This window comes from Lynx canadensis, chromosome B2 (genome assembly GCF_007474595.2).
Source record: "Lynx canadensis isolate LIC74 chromosome B2, mLynCan4.pri.v2, whole genome shotgun sequence".
Lineage (NCBI taxonomy): Eukaryota > Metazoa > Chordata > Mammalia > Carnivora > Felidae > Lynx > Lynx canadensis.
In genome coordinates this window covers 38,347,130-38,365,121 of record NC_044307.1, presented here as the reverse complement: position 1 = coordinate 38,365,121, position 17,992 = coordinate 38,347,130, and the positions used below count along the sequence as shown (strand labels likewise).

The window sequence follows — 17,992 nt, the reverse complement described above, 5'->3', positions numbered from 1 at the left end:
TTTGGTTAGTTTAATAAAATACAGAAAAGTGACCTTATCAAGTTATTAACAATCTAAAAATTTATCATATTTGGATACAATTTTGGAAAAAAAATAGAAATGAAAGAATGTTTCATGTATATTCTAAATCTTAGTGAAATAGTTAAATGACAGTAACCAATAAATAAATGAATATAACCATCTGTGAGCAGAGTGTTGGTTCTCCCACACAGTAATTGTAGCTGGCACGATTCTGCCTTTGCCTATCATGGGTAATTCTCGTTTTGGTCTTCCTTCTCCACAGCAGTGGCCAATAGCTTCCAGTTCTCTGTCTCGAGTTCTTTTGATGATATTTGTTTTCATAGCATTTGAAAGCACGAGCACAGTATTAGATTACATTAGATGACTTAATCCTTGCTCATTTTCAGACAGGGAATGAATCATGTACAGGTGTTGGCATCTCAGAAATGGCAGACCTATGGAAGTAGAATAACATTAGGGTGTTGGTTAGGTTCTTTGGGAAATCAAATGGATAGGAGTTCAAATCTAATAATGTTACAATTTAACAACATGGGTAAATTATAAACAGTAATAATAGGATTTAGGAGAGGATATGTACCAGCTGAAATAAAAGACATTGATATGGATAGCAAGCATTCATCACAACATTCACTCACAGTACTTTGCAGCTTTGAATTTGGACTTGTTCTTTTTCTGATAAAGCATTTCATTTGTTAGTATACCACGTGTCTCTTTTAAAAAGTTAAAACCAGGGGCGCCTGGGTGGCTCAGTCAGTTAAGCGTCTGACTTCGGCTCAGGTCATGATCTTGCAGTTCATGAGTTCGAGACCCACATCAGGCTCTGTGCTGACAGCTCGGAGCCTGGAGCCTGCTTCGGATTCTGTCTCCCTCTCGCTCTGCCCCTCCCCCACTCACGCTCTGTCTCTCTCTCTGTCTCAAAAATAAATAAATGTTAAAAAAAAAAAACAACTTTATAAAAAGTTAAAACCAAGTTTTTTTTCTTAAAGACTTAATTTTTAAAAGCAGTTTCAAGTTTACAACAAAATTGAGAAGAAGGCACAGAAAATTTCCATACACCTCTGCCTTTACACATGCATAGCCTTCCCCACCACTCACCAGCATGATATATTTGTTACAAAAAATGAGCTTAAATGGACACATCAAAATCACCCAAAGTCCATAGTTTACCTTAGGTTCCACTCTTGGTATTGTATGTTCCGAGAGTTTGGACAAATGTATAATGGCATATATCCATTATGATAATAACATACAGAGCATTGTCACTGCGCTAAAAATCCTCTGTGCTCTGACTAGTTATCCCTCCCCTGCTACCTCTTACCCTTGGCAACCAATGACCTTTTTACTGTCTCCATAGTTTTGCCTTTGCCAAAATGTCATATAGTTGGAATCATACAGAATGTAGCCTTTTCTTACTGATTCCTGTCACTTAGTAATATGTATTTAAGGTGGCTCCATGTGTTTTCATGACATGATGGCTCATTTCTTTTCAGTGCTTAATTATATTCCATTGTCTGGATGTACCAAAATTGATTTATCCCTTCATCTACTAAAGGACATTTTGGTGGCTTCCAAGTTTTGACAGTTATGAATAAAGCTGCTACAAACATCCATGTGCAGGTTTTTGTGTGAACATAAGTTTTCATCCCTTTGGAGTAAATACCAAGGAACATGATTGCTGGATTGGCGGTCATGATGCATATGGTAAGAGCATGTTTAATTTTATAAGAAATAGCCAAACTGTCTTCCAAAGTGTCTGTACCATTCTGCATCCCCACTGGCAGTGAATGAGATCACTGCACATTACTGATAAGGGCCAGCATTTGATGTTATTAATGTTCTAGATTTGGGCCATTCTGTTAGGTGTGTAGTGGTATCTCATTTTAATCTGTGTTTCTTTGATGAAATAAGATGTGGATCATGATTTCACATGCCTTATTTTCCATCTGTATATCTTGTTGGAGAAGGCATCTGTTAAGGTCTTTGGCCCATTTTTGAATTAGATTTTCTGTTTGCTTATTGCTGAGTTTTCAAAGTACTTTGTATATTTTGGATAACAGTTCTTTTTCAGACATTATCTTTTGTAATGTAGAAGTTTTTAATTTTAATGAAGTCCAGTTTATCAATTATTTCTTTCATGAATCATGCCTTTGGTGTTGCATATAAAAAAAAACATCACCATACCGAAGGTCATCTAGGTTTTCTCCTATGTTATTTTCTAGGAGTTTTATAGTTTTGTATATTACATTTAAGTACATGAACCATTTGGAGTTTACTTTTGTGAAGGGTGTAAAGTCTGTGTCTAGTTTCGTTTTTGTTTTCTTGGATGTGGATGTCCAATTGTTGCAGCACCATTTGTTAAAGAGACTATTTTTGCTCCATGGTATTGTCTTTCCTCCTTTGCCAAACATCAACTTACTATATCCATGTGGGTCTATTTCTGGGCTCTCTATTTTGTTCCATTTATCTGTTTGTCTTTGCTTTTACCAATATCACACTGTCCTGATTACTGTAGCTTTATAGTAAATCTTGAAGTCAGGTAATATTGGTCATCCAACTTTGTTTTCCTTCAATATTATTTTTGCTATCTGGGGTCCTTTGTGTCTCCATATAAACTGTAGAATTACCTTTTTGATATCCACAAACAACTAGGATTTTATTGGGATTGCACTGAATCTATAGAAAATTTGGGAAGAACTGACATCTGGACAATATTGAGTCTTCCTATCCATGAACATGGAATACCTCTTCTTTTATTTAGTTCTTTGGTTTCTTTCATCAAAGTTTTGTAGTTTTCCTCATATAGATCTTGAGTGCATTATTTTAGATTTGTACTTAAGTATTTTTTTTAGATGCTAAATGTAAATGGTATTGTATTTTGAATTTCAAATTCTCTTTATTCATTTCTGGTGTATAATAAAGCAACTGGCTTTTGTATATTAACCTTATTAGTCTAGGAGTTGTTTTGTCAATTCTTTCACTATTCTACATAGATGATCATGTCATCTATGAACAGAAATAGCTTTAGGTCTTTCTTCCCAATCTGTTTACCTTTATTCCCTTTTCTTGCATTATTGCATTCACAAGGATTTCCAGTACAAAATTGAAAAGCAGTGGTAAGAGGGACACCTTTGCCTTGTATCTGATCTTAGTGGAAATGCCTTGACTTTCTCACCATTAATTACGATGTTAGCTGAAGGTTTGGGGGAGTAGTCTTTATTAAGTTGAGATGGTTCCCCTCTATTACTTGTTTATTGAGAGTTTTTATAGTAAATAGGTGTTGGATTTTGTCACTTTTTCTGTCCTATTGACATGATCATGTGGTTTTTTGTTTTTAGCCTTTATATAATGGATTACATGAATTGACTTTTGAATGTTGAACTGACCATACATACTTGGGATATATGCCACTTGGTTGTGGCATATAATTCTCTTTACACTTTGTTGGATTTGATTTGCTAAAATTTTGTTGAGGATTTTTGCATCTGTGTTTATGAGACTATATTAGTCTATGGTTTTCTTGCAATGTTTTTGTATATTTTTGTTATTAGGTAATGCTGACCTCATAAAATGAGTTAGGAAATATTTCTTCTGCTTCTGTCCTCTGAAGGAGATTGTAGAAAATTGGTATAATTTCTTCCTTAAATATTTGCTAGAGAACCTGGTATTTTTAGTAGGTAGAATTAAAATAACTTAATTTCTAAAATGTCATGTGATTGGCTATATTCTTCATTATCAGTAAAAAAAATATAATGTTAGATAAAACTATAAAGAAAAGATCTATTTTTCAAGCTCCTAGAAAAAATTTTCAAAATGTCTTAATAATGATTAAATATAAGAAATATCAATTACTTTTAGCCCATTCTGCCTAGGTTAAGACCTATGCAAAAATGAATTGAATGTTTCTGAAACTTTCTCCAGGGATATGTTTCAACTATTTTATGTAGCAACTATTTTATAACAGATGAAATCTTTTAGATTTATAATCAATCAATTTAAAATTGTTTAAATGCAGGAAGGACCACTCCCCTTACGTATGTTTCCTAAAAATGTGCATCTTCTGTTTTTCTCAAATCTTTACCATAAAGAGCTTCTGAGAATGTGTATTGGGGTGGGGGGAAAAAGGGAGGTTGAAAACCACTGAACTAGAGAGTAGTCTCTTCATTAAAATGAACAGTATAACTATGTTTACAACATGTGAAACATATCCATTTATTTAGAAGACCCTGACTGGATCCCCTTCCATTTTCATGAGGCCTGCCTGCTATCGATGTTTCTCTAAGTTAAGGTCACTAACTAGACAGGGCTGCTTCTTTTCGGGATAGCATCTTCATGTGAATTATTAAAAGGCACCCCTGCCATCTGTTGGAAAATTGTTATAATATGCTAATTTTGTTAGAAGATGCTTCATTGCCCTCTGACAGACATTTTTCATGATAAATACATAAACTCATGATGTGAATTGCACCCTCTTGAACACGGTACCATTGTACAGTGCATGGCCTGCACAATCACATGGTGGATTTGCAAGTAGGAAAACATAGAAATCACCATGGCAACACTTGTTTGCAAAGTGAAAATGAGAAGCCAGATTCATTGCAGTAACTCCTGGAAAGTTCCTGTTCAGTAAGTTGGTGGTATTGGAATGTTGTGGAGGTAGGGTGTGGAGAGGGGAAGGTTCTTTCATTGATGGCTCCCATTATTGAGAACAAGAGCTTGGCTATTGCTCTTCCTCTGTCTTCCAGCCAGTTAGAAAAAGCCTACAAATTCCAACTACTTAGCCAAATGGAAAAGATTCTCTGTTTACAGAGAAAACACAAAGCCTGCTTCTTCCCCATCATTAAGCAGGCCGAGTATACTTAGCAGAACTTTTCCACTTAGGTGTCCAAGTTAAGGCTATCAGTGACTTTTTGCTTGAAATCTAAACATTTTAGAAACATTTTGTAGGGAAAACTATTCACAGGCCCTTTCAAAAAGAATCAAATAAATAGTTTGGGGGGTTTCCATCTTGGAATTAGGATGTTTATTTAAGAAACTCTAATAAAGCCCTCTTTCAGGCCCATGAAAATTATAGTCAGAATTGAGTGGCAGACTAAGGATTCAGGGAATAGCTATTGATTTGTGAGAGAGAGAAAGAAAAGGCCGAGGAAGGAAGCAACTTGATGAGAAACTTTTGCTAATGGTTCTTATTTCCTCCAGCTTTGAAAATGCATTCTACTAGCAGCAAAGTCTAAAACATTCTCACTCCCTGATTAGTCCACCTAGGCAGGAGTTAGTTCCCAGGGCATGGCTCAGGCTGGGCTTCTGTGAGCAAAGGCATGAGAGTGGGTGGGGCTGAGTGGACGCGTTGCCTGTCAGACTGAGTGCAAAAGGGATTTTCAGTGAGGGCAGGCAGGGCTATGAAGGAAAATACAAAGCCTCATGCCCGAGGGATTGGGCAGAAACTGGGAAAGAATCTGAGGAGAAGAACTGGCAAAGGAGATCCTGACTGGAGAGAGCAAGTTGCACCGCAGAAGATTCCAGAAGGATGCCAGAGATAGAGCCTTTTATAGGGTGGCCACAGATGAGCCCTAAGTCGAGAGAGAACCATGAAAGAAGCCAAACTAAATTGGACACCAACCTGCTATTTTATTTACTATTCAAAATCTCCATGGGCAAGAAATCAGAGAGTTGTGAGGAAAACATAATATCAGAAAAGCATGAGAGAGATGCATAGTGATGGGTCACAAAAGACAGCTGACAGTTCTGTACAGAAAAACCGGGAGCACGTACAAATTGCCATTTTGATCAAAGTGACAAAGCCGGGCAAGCACCTGGAAGTAAATATGGAAGTGTGATAATTCTGAAGTAGCCACGCTGGAGATCAAAGGCTCTGAATGATTTAGAAGAAAAAAGTAGCTTAGCCAAATGCCTCTGATGACATTTCACAAGCACTTCCTGTCTTATGCTTCTATTCTGTGTAAATACAATCCCAAATCAGTGACCCATTTAGGCTGACTAACAAATGAACACTTTCAGAATTCCAACCTTGCTTGTTTTCTGCATTTCTTATTCCAGTGAAGTAATGGTGAGAGATGTATGTATGTTGAGTCCCTACCAGCACTTGGGTTTTTTGATTTGGCAATGTTGTAAGGGCTATGGGATGGGAGTTTAGTTAATAATAATAATAATCCCCAGTTAAGTTATTGTTGTGGCTGATGAGTGGCTTAGCTTACCCATCAGCAGCATGGGAGGTCAGGGAGGTGGGCAAGAAACTTCCCGTGAAAAGACTAGCTTTTTAAAATTCACAGTGACCTTGCCTATTAGTAGATGTAGCGCAAGAGGAACTTCAGCTGCAACCAGTAAAATGAGTAACGTTCCCCTTTGGGCACCTGGTGGAACTGGGTGGGAAGTAGAGATAAAGAAACCAGAAATCTCCACCCCACATATCTACCTTGTAGGATTATTCAAGATGAAGTCAATGGCTTTCCGCCTTGACCACACACTAGAATCACCTGGAGCTTTTACGAACTCTGATACCCAGACTGGGCCCCAGCACACTGAAATCAAAACCTTTTAGGATGGGACCTGGCACCAGCATTTGCTGTTTTCTTTTAGTTCTACAGGTTGTTCCTATGTGCGGTCAGGGTAAGAACAACTGGGTTAAGTGAAACAATGTGGGCGCCCGGCATGCTTTTGGTGCCCAGTGAGTGTGAGCGTCCTCCTCTTTGAATAAGTTCCTGCTCTTCGTCCCTCTCCCTTTTCTGCACGTGCACGAGGTCGTGCTGTATCTGGCTTGGCCCTGCAGTGTGTATCACAGATGACTGTGCCTCAGAGTTGGGGGATTTGTTTTTATCTTCATGTTGACAAAGAACTCTCTTCGATTTTCACTTTTAATGTAGCATCTCGTCACTTGTTTCACGTTTTTATCTTCCTTCCAATGTTACTTAATTTCTTGCACCCTGAGGCCCCAGAATCTTTGGCTTCAGGAAGAATTCTGACTTCTGTGTCCCTAGTGATTGACTTTAGCTAAATCTTCTCAAGCACCCTAGAAGATCAGGGTGGCTATGAAGTTTAAGGAATAAAGAGGGTTCCTAAAAAGAGATAGAATTCATCCATTTCACTTAAAAATGCCTTCATGTTTTCCAAGCATTTTTGAACTCTTAAGCATTTTTAATAAGCTCACTTATGAGTCTTGTTGAAAAAGAAATAAAATACACTTGTTTTCATTAAGGGGAAAGATATTTTTCCATCTTAGTTGGTATTGTTGAAGGAGACAAAAAGGAGTCCAAAACTTGGCAACAGAGTACATTATTAGTGACATATTGGTCACAGATGTGCTGGTAGAGTTACATTTTCTTCCGGCAATTAGTATTTTAAGTACCCACAAATTACATATGAAAGCCCAGATAACCTCCTTCCCAAAAGGGAAGGATGAAAAATTATGATATTTGCAAAATCTTCATTTTTAAGATATTCTAAATATGTTATTAGAAATAGGCAAGTGACACATGTCCAAGTAAAAACACATCACCAGTAACGCTAGATGATGCCAGCCTTTACTTACTACCTTCAATTCCAAATGCCTTCAACAAGTGCAGATACGCAGAGATACTTTTTGGCAATTCTTGTGAATTATAAGATTTTCTTTACTTAACAATTCTCGAAAAAAAATCAAGAAGGCAAAATTCAAGAGGCAGAAGGGAAATCTCTCTAGTAATTTTATTGCTTGAGTCTGTAGGCCTTTGAAGCAGAGTATAAGGAGTTCACATTGCATTCAGTTGCAGAAAGTCCTAAAAGGACTCCAAGGATAGTATTGATAAGCCAACTCTGGAAACAGGGTTAAGATTCACTTGGGGAGGAAATGGTGTTGGCATCCCATGAAGGCAGTTGTAATAGATGAACATAATTCCAGACCTAAAGCTTTGACTGTAAGGATGTAATGGAATGAAAAGGTGTGTTGTTTAAAAAAAAAAAAAAAGGATCAAGAAACACATTTGATGGACATGAAAATAATGACAAACTAAAACTATTATAAGACTTCTTGGGAATTTTAAAACTCACCTTGATAAGAAAACTAGACAAGGTAATAACTCCTGGAGGGATGACAGACACTTCAGTCTCCATCAGTCTCCATCGTGTTTAAATTGATGAGCTAACCAGTTTGAAAGGTCATGTAAATTGAAAGTGATATAAAATTGAACAAAGGGGAAAAATTAGGAGAAGAACAATTAGTGCATTCCCTATGTAAGAAACTGAATTATGACATAGAAAAAATAATAGGGCCAACTTTACTGATATATAGGTAGAAGGTTATCTATTTGCATTTTTAATTTAGTAAAAATACGTATGATTTAGTGATCTGATGATTGCAAAGACAGATGGCTTTAAATCAGGAGCTTGTGATATACTTTTCAGCCCCCGAACTATTTAATAGCACTGTCAAGGGAATGTCAGTGTTTGATGCGGATCCAGTACTGCCTGGTGTCTTGCGTATCATTTGATTTTGTAAGTTCAAGACGTAGTACTATACAGCTTTTTAAAAATAAACCCATAAGAAGACTAAACACTCTTTTGATTCTCAAAGTATCTTGTTTTTGTTGCCTCCCATTTCCCTAGGAAAGTGACAGTGTTTGAGGACCCTGACCAGAATATTCACCTGAAAAACCTGTCTCTCCATCAGGCAGCGACAGAGGAGGAAGCTCTGAATCTGCTTTTCTTAGGAGACACCAACAGAATGATTGCAGAGGTAATGGACTCTCCTCCGTGAGCTGCTTTTTCCATATTATAAGATACAATAGAATTTTAGGGGCAGTAATGACCTTAAAAATAATCTCATCCAAATCTCATGGTATAGGTTAAAAAAAAAAAGACCAGATTCAAAAAAAGAAAAGAAAAGAGAGAAAGAAAACTTAGATTCAGAGAATTGAGGAGACTTTCCTAAGGTCATTCAGGTAGTTAATGGGCAGCAACTGAAATCTCGGCTTTTTTCACTTTTATGTTTTCAATCTGATGCAAATTAGTTTGCAGATAATCGATGAAAACTCATGAAATATTTTAATTATAGGAATTTTTGCATCATTTTTGAAATTTAAAAATACACAGTTCATTATTCCTAACCTCAGATCATCCATGTGTTGGTGTATTGTTTTCATATCCATGTATTTAGGGAATTGTTACTTATAAGGCATTTAGAACAATCCACCGGACATGAGAAGTGCTCTGTGTATTTACAGCTCTTGTTGGCAGTGTCACAAACACTGCTATGGTGTGTAGTGTAAGCCTCAGTGCAATATTTTGGATATATTCACACTAAAACTTATTTATTGTTAATCACACATTTGCACCTGTACAAATGGGTGCCTGTATTTCACCTGGGACCCCTAGGCAGGAGCCAGGACTGACCATGCTTGGTCAGAGGCCCTGACCTTAACCAGTTACTGGCCGGAGACAGAGAGTCGCAAAGCTGTCATTCAGTGACGCTGCAGTAAAGGAATGGAGTGGCCGTAGTGGTGTGGGAACAGTTCCCCAAATGAACAGCTTGCTATCACTGACACTTCTGTTTTTGGTTTTGTTTTTAACTGAAGTATAAGTAACATCCAGTGTTATATTAGTTTCAGGTGTACAACACAGTGATTTGCCAAGTCTATACAATATTCAGGGCTTGCCTCAATAAGTATAGTCACCATTGTCACCAAGCAATGTTACCACAGTGCTATTCTCTATGCCGTACTTTTCATCTCCGTCACTTACTTATTTTATAACTCTAAGTTTATGCCTCTTAATCCCCTCTGTCTACATTGTCCATCCTCCATCTATGTCCTCTCTGGCAACCACCAGTTTGTTGTCCATATTTAAGAGTCGGTTTTGTTTGTTTTGTGTTTTATTTTCCACATATAAGTGAGATCACATAGTATTTGTCTTTCTCTATCTGACTTATTTCGCTTAGCATGATCCCCTCCATCCATGTTGTCGCAAGTGGCAAAATCTCATTCTTTTTAATGACTTGAGTGATATTCCATTGCTTGTGTATACCACGTCTTCTTCATCCATTCATCTTCTGGTGGACATTTGGGTTGCTTCCATATCTTGGCTGTTATAAATAATGCTGCAGGAAACATGTATCTTTTTGAATTAGTGTTTTCATGTTCTTTAGGGAAATACTCAGTAGTGGAATTACTGGATCATATGGTAATCCTGTTTAGAATTTTTCAAGGAACCTCCATATTGTTTTTCACAGTGGCTGCACCAATTTATGTTCCCACCAATAGTGCATGAAGGTTCCCTTTTCCCCATATCCTGGCTAACACTTGTTATTTCTTGTCTTTTTAATACTAGCTATTCTGGCTAGTATGAGTTGATGTCTCATTGTGATTTTGATTTCCATTTCCCTGGTGATTAGTGATGTTGAGCATTTTTTCATGTTTATTGGCCATCTGGATGTCTTATTTAAAAATATGTCTGTTCAGGTTGTCTGCTTATTTTTTAATCAGATTATTTGGGTTTTTTGGTGTTGACTTGTATAGGTTATTTATATATTTTAGATATTAATCTCTTATCAGATTTATCATTTACAAATATCTTCTCCCATTCACTAGATTGCCTTGTTTTGTTGATGGTTTCTTTTGCTGTGCAAAAGCTTTTTTATTTTGGTGTAGTCCCAATAGTTTATTTTTGCTTTTGTTTCTCTGGCCTGAGAAGACATATCCATAAATATGTTGCTAAGGGCAATGTCCAAGAGATTACTGCCTGTGTTTTCTTTTAGGAGTTTTATGGTTTCAGGTCTCACATTTAGGTCTGTAATCCTTTTTGAGTTTATTTTTGTGTATGGTGTAAGAAAGGTGTCCAGTTTTATCCTTTTGTGTGTACTGTCCAGTTTTCCCAGCACCATTTATTGAAGAAGAGACTGTCTTTTCCCCATTGCATAACCTTGGCACTTTCCTTTTTAAACCATGCTCCCAGAGTTCTGTGTTTTACCTTGTCTCTGATAACAGAGGTAAAGTAGGTGAAGATATTAAGCTGGCGGGGATAACTAGTCTGAGAAAATCCCTATCAAGTGACTTTTTTCTCTGCCCCATTTCTACTCTCCAGAATGTACCAACGCATGTTGCTGATATCTGTTATTGTTCTGGGCCCTTACTTTTGTTGTTTTTTTACCAGTTCTGCGTGATTGCTTTTCAGTAGACTAACTTATATAAGTTGAACTTATGTACGACATGAAACACGGATTTGAGAACCCTGGAATTATTATTTCCAGTAAAAGAAAGTTTTATGTAGTTCTTAATTTCTGAATATCTTGTTTGGCTTTCCATTGTTCTGCATTTGTGTTTTGCTTCAAGAGTAATTGCTCATGTGATCATCCATGATGTTCTTATTTGTCATGATAATTGAAGATTAAGAAATAAAGCAGATTAAGAATTAGGGAGTATAATGGCAGAAGATTCAGCATGCCCAACTAAAGATCCTTTTCTATACATAGTTTAATAAAGAGCAAACCTAGAGATGCAGGGTAGAGCTGAGTCCTGGCCACCAGTGGAATATGAAAGAGAGAAAAGTGGACTCATAAATGCTATTAGAAAACAAGTAGAGAAACCTGTCCCTGCCTCAATGCTAACCTTCCTCCAGAGGTGACTCATCCCTAGAGAAACCTAGGCCTTGCCCTCACAAATTATATTTCCTCGTCTTGAATGGGTCATGGAGGGCTCCTGACCATGGTTCTCTATGACCTCTATTAGCCTAAAAGCTTGGTCATTTGATATTTCAAAGTTATGTGTTAACTTTAGCTGGGTGCGTACTTTCACACTATTGTTTTGTAAAGTTTTGAGGAGTTTAAGCTTCTTTGTGCCAAAGTATCTGTCATGTTCTACCACCTCACAGAATTCCAACTGTCTTTTCCTGTTACTACTGAGCATCTAATAATAGTATCATAAATAGCTAAAACCTGACAAGTTTCAATCCTAATAATGTTGGTTGTACATTATTTTTTTATTCATTTTTTTCTTTGTAAAGCCCAATTTCTTTTAAACCAAGTCTAACAGGTTTTTGGATGTTTCTCTGCTTGCTTTTGATTTTTTTCTTTGGTAGTAGCTGCCATGTTATATTGAGAACCTGCTCAATAGACTTGGCATTGTTGCAGAGATTTTCTATGCACCTCTCTCTCTCTCTCTCTCTCTCGATATTATTTTTGATTCTTATTTTGTAAATGGAAACTGAGGCTCAAAGAGTTGAACTACTTGCCCAAAGTCGCATAACTAGCAAGTGGCAGAGCCAGGGTTCAGCTGCGAGATGACTGATTCAGAAGCTTGTGCTCTTTCCATATATTACATTTCACGATTACAATAATCATGTCAATAACATGTCAAATTTTTCAAGGGAGGATATATTTCTGAGTTACTTAAGTATAGCAAGTATTTAGCACTTCAGTTTATCTCTTGAATTCATTGAAAGCAAATAAATACATCAGAGTATAAATGAAGACTAACTATCAATCCCTGGAAATACTTTATTATTTAGAGCCTCTAATAAAGTATGTTTTAGATTACAGCCTAGCTGTCAGAATGTAATTTGTCAGCACAGAACGAGCTAACCAGGATAAAAAGAACATACTAATCGTTTTTTAAAAAATGAGGTCCCCAATTTCCCATTTACATAGAGCTGTCCAGAAGTTGCCATGGTAACCAGAAAACATTTGCAAAACAGTCTGAATATGTGGGACACAAAGTGGAGCTCTCTTCCTTTTAGTGTTTTCTACCCAGAGCCAGCATTCTGAGGAAAAGCAATTAAGAGTAGTTTCATCCTCTTCTTATTCATTCAGAAATCTTCAATAATTTCTGTGATCCTACTAATGCTTTGAATAAAACCTGATTATGTCCTTAGGGTAAGTTTTTTACAACAGTTGAATTGCTGTGCCAAAGAGAATAAATTGTCAGAGCTCAACTGTGTGTGACCCAGGGTCAAAGCCCACCGGTAGCAAACATGACTTGATACTTCTCTGTCTTCTCATTGAAATGTTTCTCTCAATTAATCAAATCTAATTGACCAAGACATTCTGCATTCGACTGTGAGGCCCTGCAGTGTCCTGTTGCTGGGACCCTTTGCTTAGACCCACCCATGGTCTAGAACACTCTGTGCCCAAGTGTGGCCTGAGGGTATCTTGCATTAGAATATCCTGTGATAGTAAAGAGACAGTTTCCTGGATCCCACTTCTGATCGATGGATTCAGAACCTCTGTGGTGGAGCCCAGGAATATGCATTTTAGCATTTCATTTTATTCCTTTTGGTTAGAACATGTACAAAATGGTATTTTAAAAAATTACATTTGTCTCTCTGTCTAGAGTAAGCTCTTTCAGGGCCAGGATCTTTCTGGATTTTCTTCATCTTTGGGTCCCTAGCACCTTGACCAGTGCCTGGCCCACAGTAAGCACCTGCAGAAATGCTTAATGAATGCAAAACCTACAAATCTAAATTTTTTAAATTAAATTAAATTAAATTAAATTAAATTAAATTAAATTTTGATTCCATTATAGTTACCACAGTGTTATATTAGTTTCAGGTGTACAATATAGTGATTCAACACCTCCATACATCACCCAGTGCTGATATGACAAGTGCACTCCTTAATCCCCATCACCTGTTTCATCCATCACCACACTCACCTCCCTTCTGGTAACCATCAAATTCTTCTCTATAGTTAAGAGTTTGTTTCTTGGTTTGTCTCTCTCTTTTTTTTTTCCCCTTTGCTCATTTGTTTTGTTTCTTAAATTTCACATTTGAATGCGATCATATGGTATTTGTCTTTATCTGACTAACTTATTTCACTTAGCATAATACACTCTAAGTTCCATCCATGTCATTGCAGATGGCAAGATTTCATCCTCTTTCAGGGCTGAGTAATATTCCATTGTGTGTATATACCACATCTTCATCCATTCCTCAGTCAGTGGACATTTGAGATCTCACCATAGGTTTGACTATTGTAAATAATGCTGCAGTAAACATAGGGGTGCATGTCTTATCCCTTTGAATTAGTGTTTTTGTATTTGGGGGTAAATACCCAGTAGTGCAATTACTGGTTGATATTGTAATTCTATTTTTAACTTTTTGAGGAACCCTTGTATTGTTTTCCACAGTGGCTGCACCAGTTTGCATTCCCACCAGCAGTGTGAGAGGGTTCCCCTTTCTCCACATTCTTGCCAATACCTGTTGTTTCTTGTGTTGTTGATTTTAACTATTCTGACAGGTGTAAGGTGGTATCTCATTGTGGTTTTTGATTTGTATTTCCCTGATGAGGAGTGACGTTGGGCATCTTTTCATGTGTCTGTTGGCCAATCTGGATATCTTCTTTGGCGAAATGTCTGCTCCTGTCTTCTGACCATTTTTTAACTAGGTTATTTGTTTTTGCAGTGTTGAGTTGTATCAATTCTTTATATATTTTGGATACCAGTCTTTTACTGGATACATCATTTGCCATTTTAGCATTTTAAATGTGCTTTGGCTAAACATGAAGGCAGTTTGGTTTCTCATTAACATGCTGATTGAAACCCACTCACAGAGAAGTTTTTGAGCACATCCATATTCTGCACCCTGCACATATTCAGTACCACAAAATTTGAAAGTTCCACTAATTTGGGAGGCAAAAAAATTGTTGTAATTTATTTACCATTTGCATTTCTGTTTTTGTTTATGTCTTCTAATTGTTTTTCTCTAGCAGTGTTAGGGTAGGTCTGGTTGATTTGTTGAGTGCATGAGGGCTGGGACTTGGTCTTGTTCATATCTGTCATACCTAGAAACAAAGCCTGACATATCGTAGGTGCTCAGTAAGTAATTATTGACTGAATGAACATTAAAGATAAAAATTTTTGTTTTTGTCATGCATTTAGCAAATATTTTAAAATTTTATAGATTTTCTTTTCATTGTACTTTCTTTCCTTTAATATAGCTAAGTCAATTTTTTATTTTATGGTTTCTGCTTTGGATGCCATGCTTAGAGATGCAATAGCTCACTGATAAATAATCCTACATATTAGAAAGTGTTTCGTTTTTTTGAATTGAAATTCGATGCCCAGTAGCATCTACTTCATTATTCACACATTCACATGGAAAGGGACGGTCATCATCAGGTTGGGGTGGATCTTATCGGAGATTTCTGGGGCATGGGAATTTTACCTGAATCTTGAAAAAGGCTATCCTGAATTAACAAAATCAGGGTTCATTTTGAATCCTCCCTCTAGAAATAGCTTCCATTGGTAAAAGCTCAATTTAAATATTCATTTTAAGGAATTGTAGTGCTGCTCAGAGTGAATCATTAGACTAACACAAGCCTCTTTTACAAGCCAGTTTGGAGAAGAGAATAGTGTCTTCTCCAAAGACACTGGGGTGTCTTCTACCAAAACTTCATAGTAATGTCTGTTATGGGTTAAATTGTGTCTTTCCCCCTCCTCATTCATAGGTTGAAGTCCTAACCCCTCAGTACCTCAGAATGTGACCTTCTTAATTAAGAAGTAGAGTCTTTATAGAAGCCACCAAGTTAAAATGAGGTCAAAGTGAGCCCTAATCCCATATGACTGGTGTCCTTATAAAATGAGGAAATTTGGAGACAGATACATATACATGGAAATGCTATATGAACACAAAAATGTTCATCTATAAGCCAAGGAGAGAGGCTTGGAACAGATCCCTCCCTCACGGCCCTCAGAGGGAAGAACCAACACCTTCATTTTGGATTTCTAGCCTTAAGGACTGTGAGATGATAAATTTCTGGTATTTAAGCCCCCCGGTTTGTTATACTTTGTTATGGCAACCCTGGAAAACTGATCCAGTGTCCAGATAACCTAGAATGTAATTTCTCATATGATTGATACCAGGTGTAGCTCTTGACCTTGACAAGTTCAAGAGGAATAATATGCTTTAGCTAGTAGATAGCACTGGTTATGAAACTGGTTGAAGGGGACCTTTGGTGAGAACAGAACACTTTGTGCTAACATTGGGAGAGTCCAGGGTCCTTTTGGTGGGTGGTGTGGTTTCTTCCCACCTGTCTTCCTTTCCTGAGTGAACCATCAGGTGAGTTCTTCCCATCAGTGTTGATGGCCACTCTGTGGCTTCCTCACCATCACTATGCATTCCTGCCAGGCAGAGGTGAAGAGCACGAGCTTTGGAGATGATCTCCTATTCTGCTTCTGGCTCCACCTTGAGAGGTGTATGTCCTTGGCCAAGTCACTGACCCAGTGTGAACCACACTTCTAACCTGTACGATGGGCATAATGATACCTACTTTCCAGGGTTATAGTAAGAACTAAGTTAAGTGACATTTGGAAGTACCCTAAAATTTTTGGCTAGCAATTACTTATTTAAAGATAAGACTATTGTCCTATTCAACTCTGTTCTTTCAGCACCTGGCAACTAGTTGGCCAGTCATTAATTAATCATTTGGTCACATTGCTGGGGAGAGGAAGATTTGGAGAGAAGACCTACAATCTCAAGCCCAGAATCAAAAGTGGCCTTATGGTACACTGTGCCTGTTGATGACTCCAGAGTACATCCCAGACATTTTGACATTTTATTTTACTAAAAAAAATTTTTAAATGTTTATTTTTGAGAGAGAGCGAGCGAGCACATGAGTGGAGGAGGGGCAGAGAGAGGGAGACACAGAATCCGAAGCAGGCTCCAGGCTCTGAGCTGTCAGCACAGAGCCCGTCACAGGGCTCGAAAGCATGAGCTGTGAGATCATGACCTGAGTGGAAATCAGACATTTAACCAGATGAGCCACCCAGGCACCCCAACTTTGACATTTTAAAATTTGTGATACTCCATACCTTTTGGAAGAGGTTACTTTCCAAATAATCAGTCTGTCAACCTATTAGTTCTTTCTTTTTTTTTTCAACGTTTATTTATTTTTGGGACAGAGAGAGACAGAGCATGAACGGGGGAGGAGCAGAGAGAGAGGGAGACACAGAATCGGAAACAGGCTCCAGGCTCCGAGCCATCAGCCCAGAGCCCGACGCGGGGCTCGAACTCACGGACCGCGAGATCGTGACCTGGCTGAAGTCGGACGACTATTAGTTCTTTCTACCTGACTCTTTGCTTGAAATAAAAAACCTAGTAAGATTTATCTGAGTTGTGCTGATGTGTTTTGTAATTTCTTAGACTTTGCACATTATCAAACTTATGGAGTGACGGTGTGGCCCTGTGGAAGTGCAAACACAGCTGGGAGACAGGGCATGAGTGGAGTTGGTAGGTTTATGCCAACTGTAGGAACTACTGCCATTGGACACGTGACCTAATAGCATAAGGACAACACAGAAAGGACAGAGCAGCTTTACTGTGTGACTGTGTTTGTTAACAACACTAAGCCTTGATCTTGTGTGGTGTGTGTGGGAAACCAGAAGATTTGGGTAGCAGTTAGTATTCTAGGATCCTATTCCAGAAGACGATTAGAAGGACACTGAATAGGAGCGCCTGGGTGGCTCAGTCAGTTAAGTGTCTGACTCCTGATTTCAGCTCAGGTCATGATCCCAGGGTCATGGGATCAAGCCCTGTATCAAGCTCCACACTGAGTGTGGAGCCTGCTTAGAATTCTTTCTCTCTCTCTCTCTCTCTCTCTCTCTCTGCCCCTCTCCCATGCTCGTGTACTCTCTTTCTCTCCCCCTCTCTTTCCCAAATAAAAAAAATTGTTTTAAAGAGAGCTATATTAATTGTATGTAATTAACAAGTTTATTCCAAGATTTTTGAGCCTGGGAAGAACAAAATACACAGCACGCAAAATACATGTTGGCCCTGCTGTTATTACAATAAGAATAGTATCTTTTATTATTAGGTCTCAATAGGCAGCTAGAATACTTAGCAGATGTGTTGACAGTTCTAATCTCTTTTCTTAATCTACTGAAGGAAGGAAATTTCAATTTTGAGCACTTATATATGTCAGGCATTTCTCTCTCCTTATATTTTATATATGAGATATAGGAAGAATATATAACTTCTTAAAAATAGTAATTCTGTT

At 37.7% G+C, this 17,992-nt stretch overlaps 1 protein-coding gene across 1 annotated transcript in view; it reads left to right on the top strand.

Annotated features, from left to right (window-relative positions):
* KIF6 (kinesin family member 6) overlaps positions 1–17,992 on the top strand; it is a 394,043-nt gene that overhangs the window by 97,043 nt on the left and 279,008 nt on the right. Inside the window, 1 exon segment of the mRNA XM_030315426.1 lies at positions 8,617–8,746. Coding sequence (XP_030171286.1) covers positions 8,617–8,746 — 130 coding nt within the window.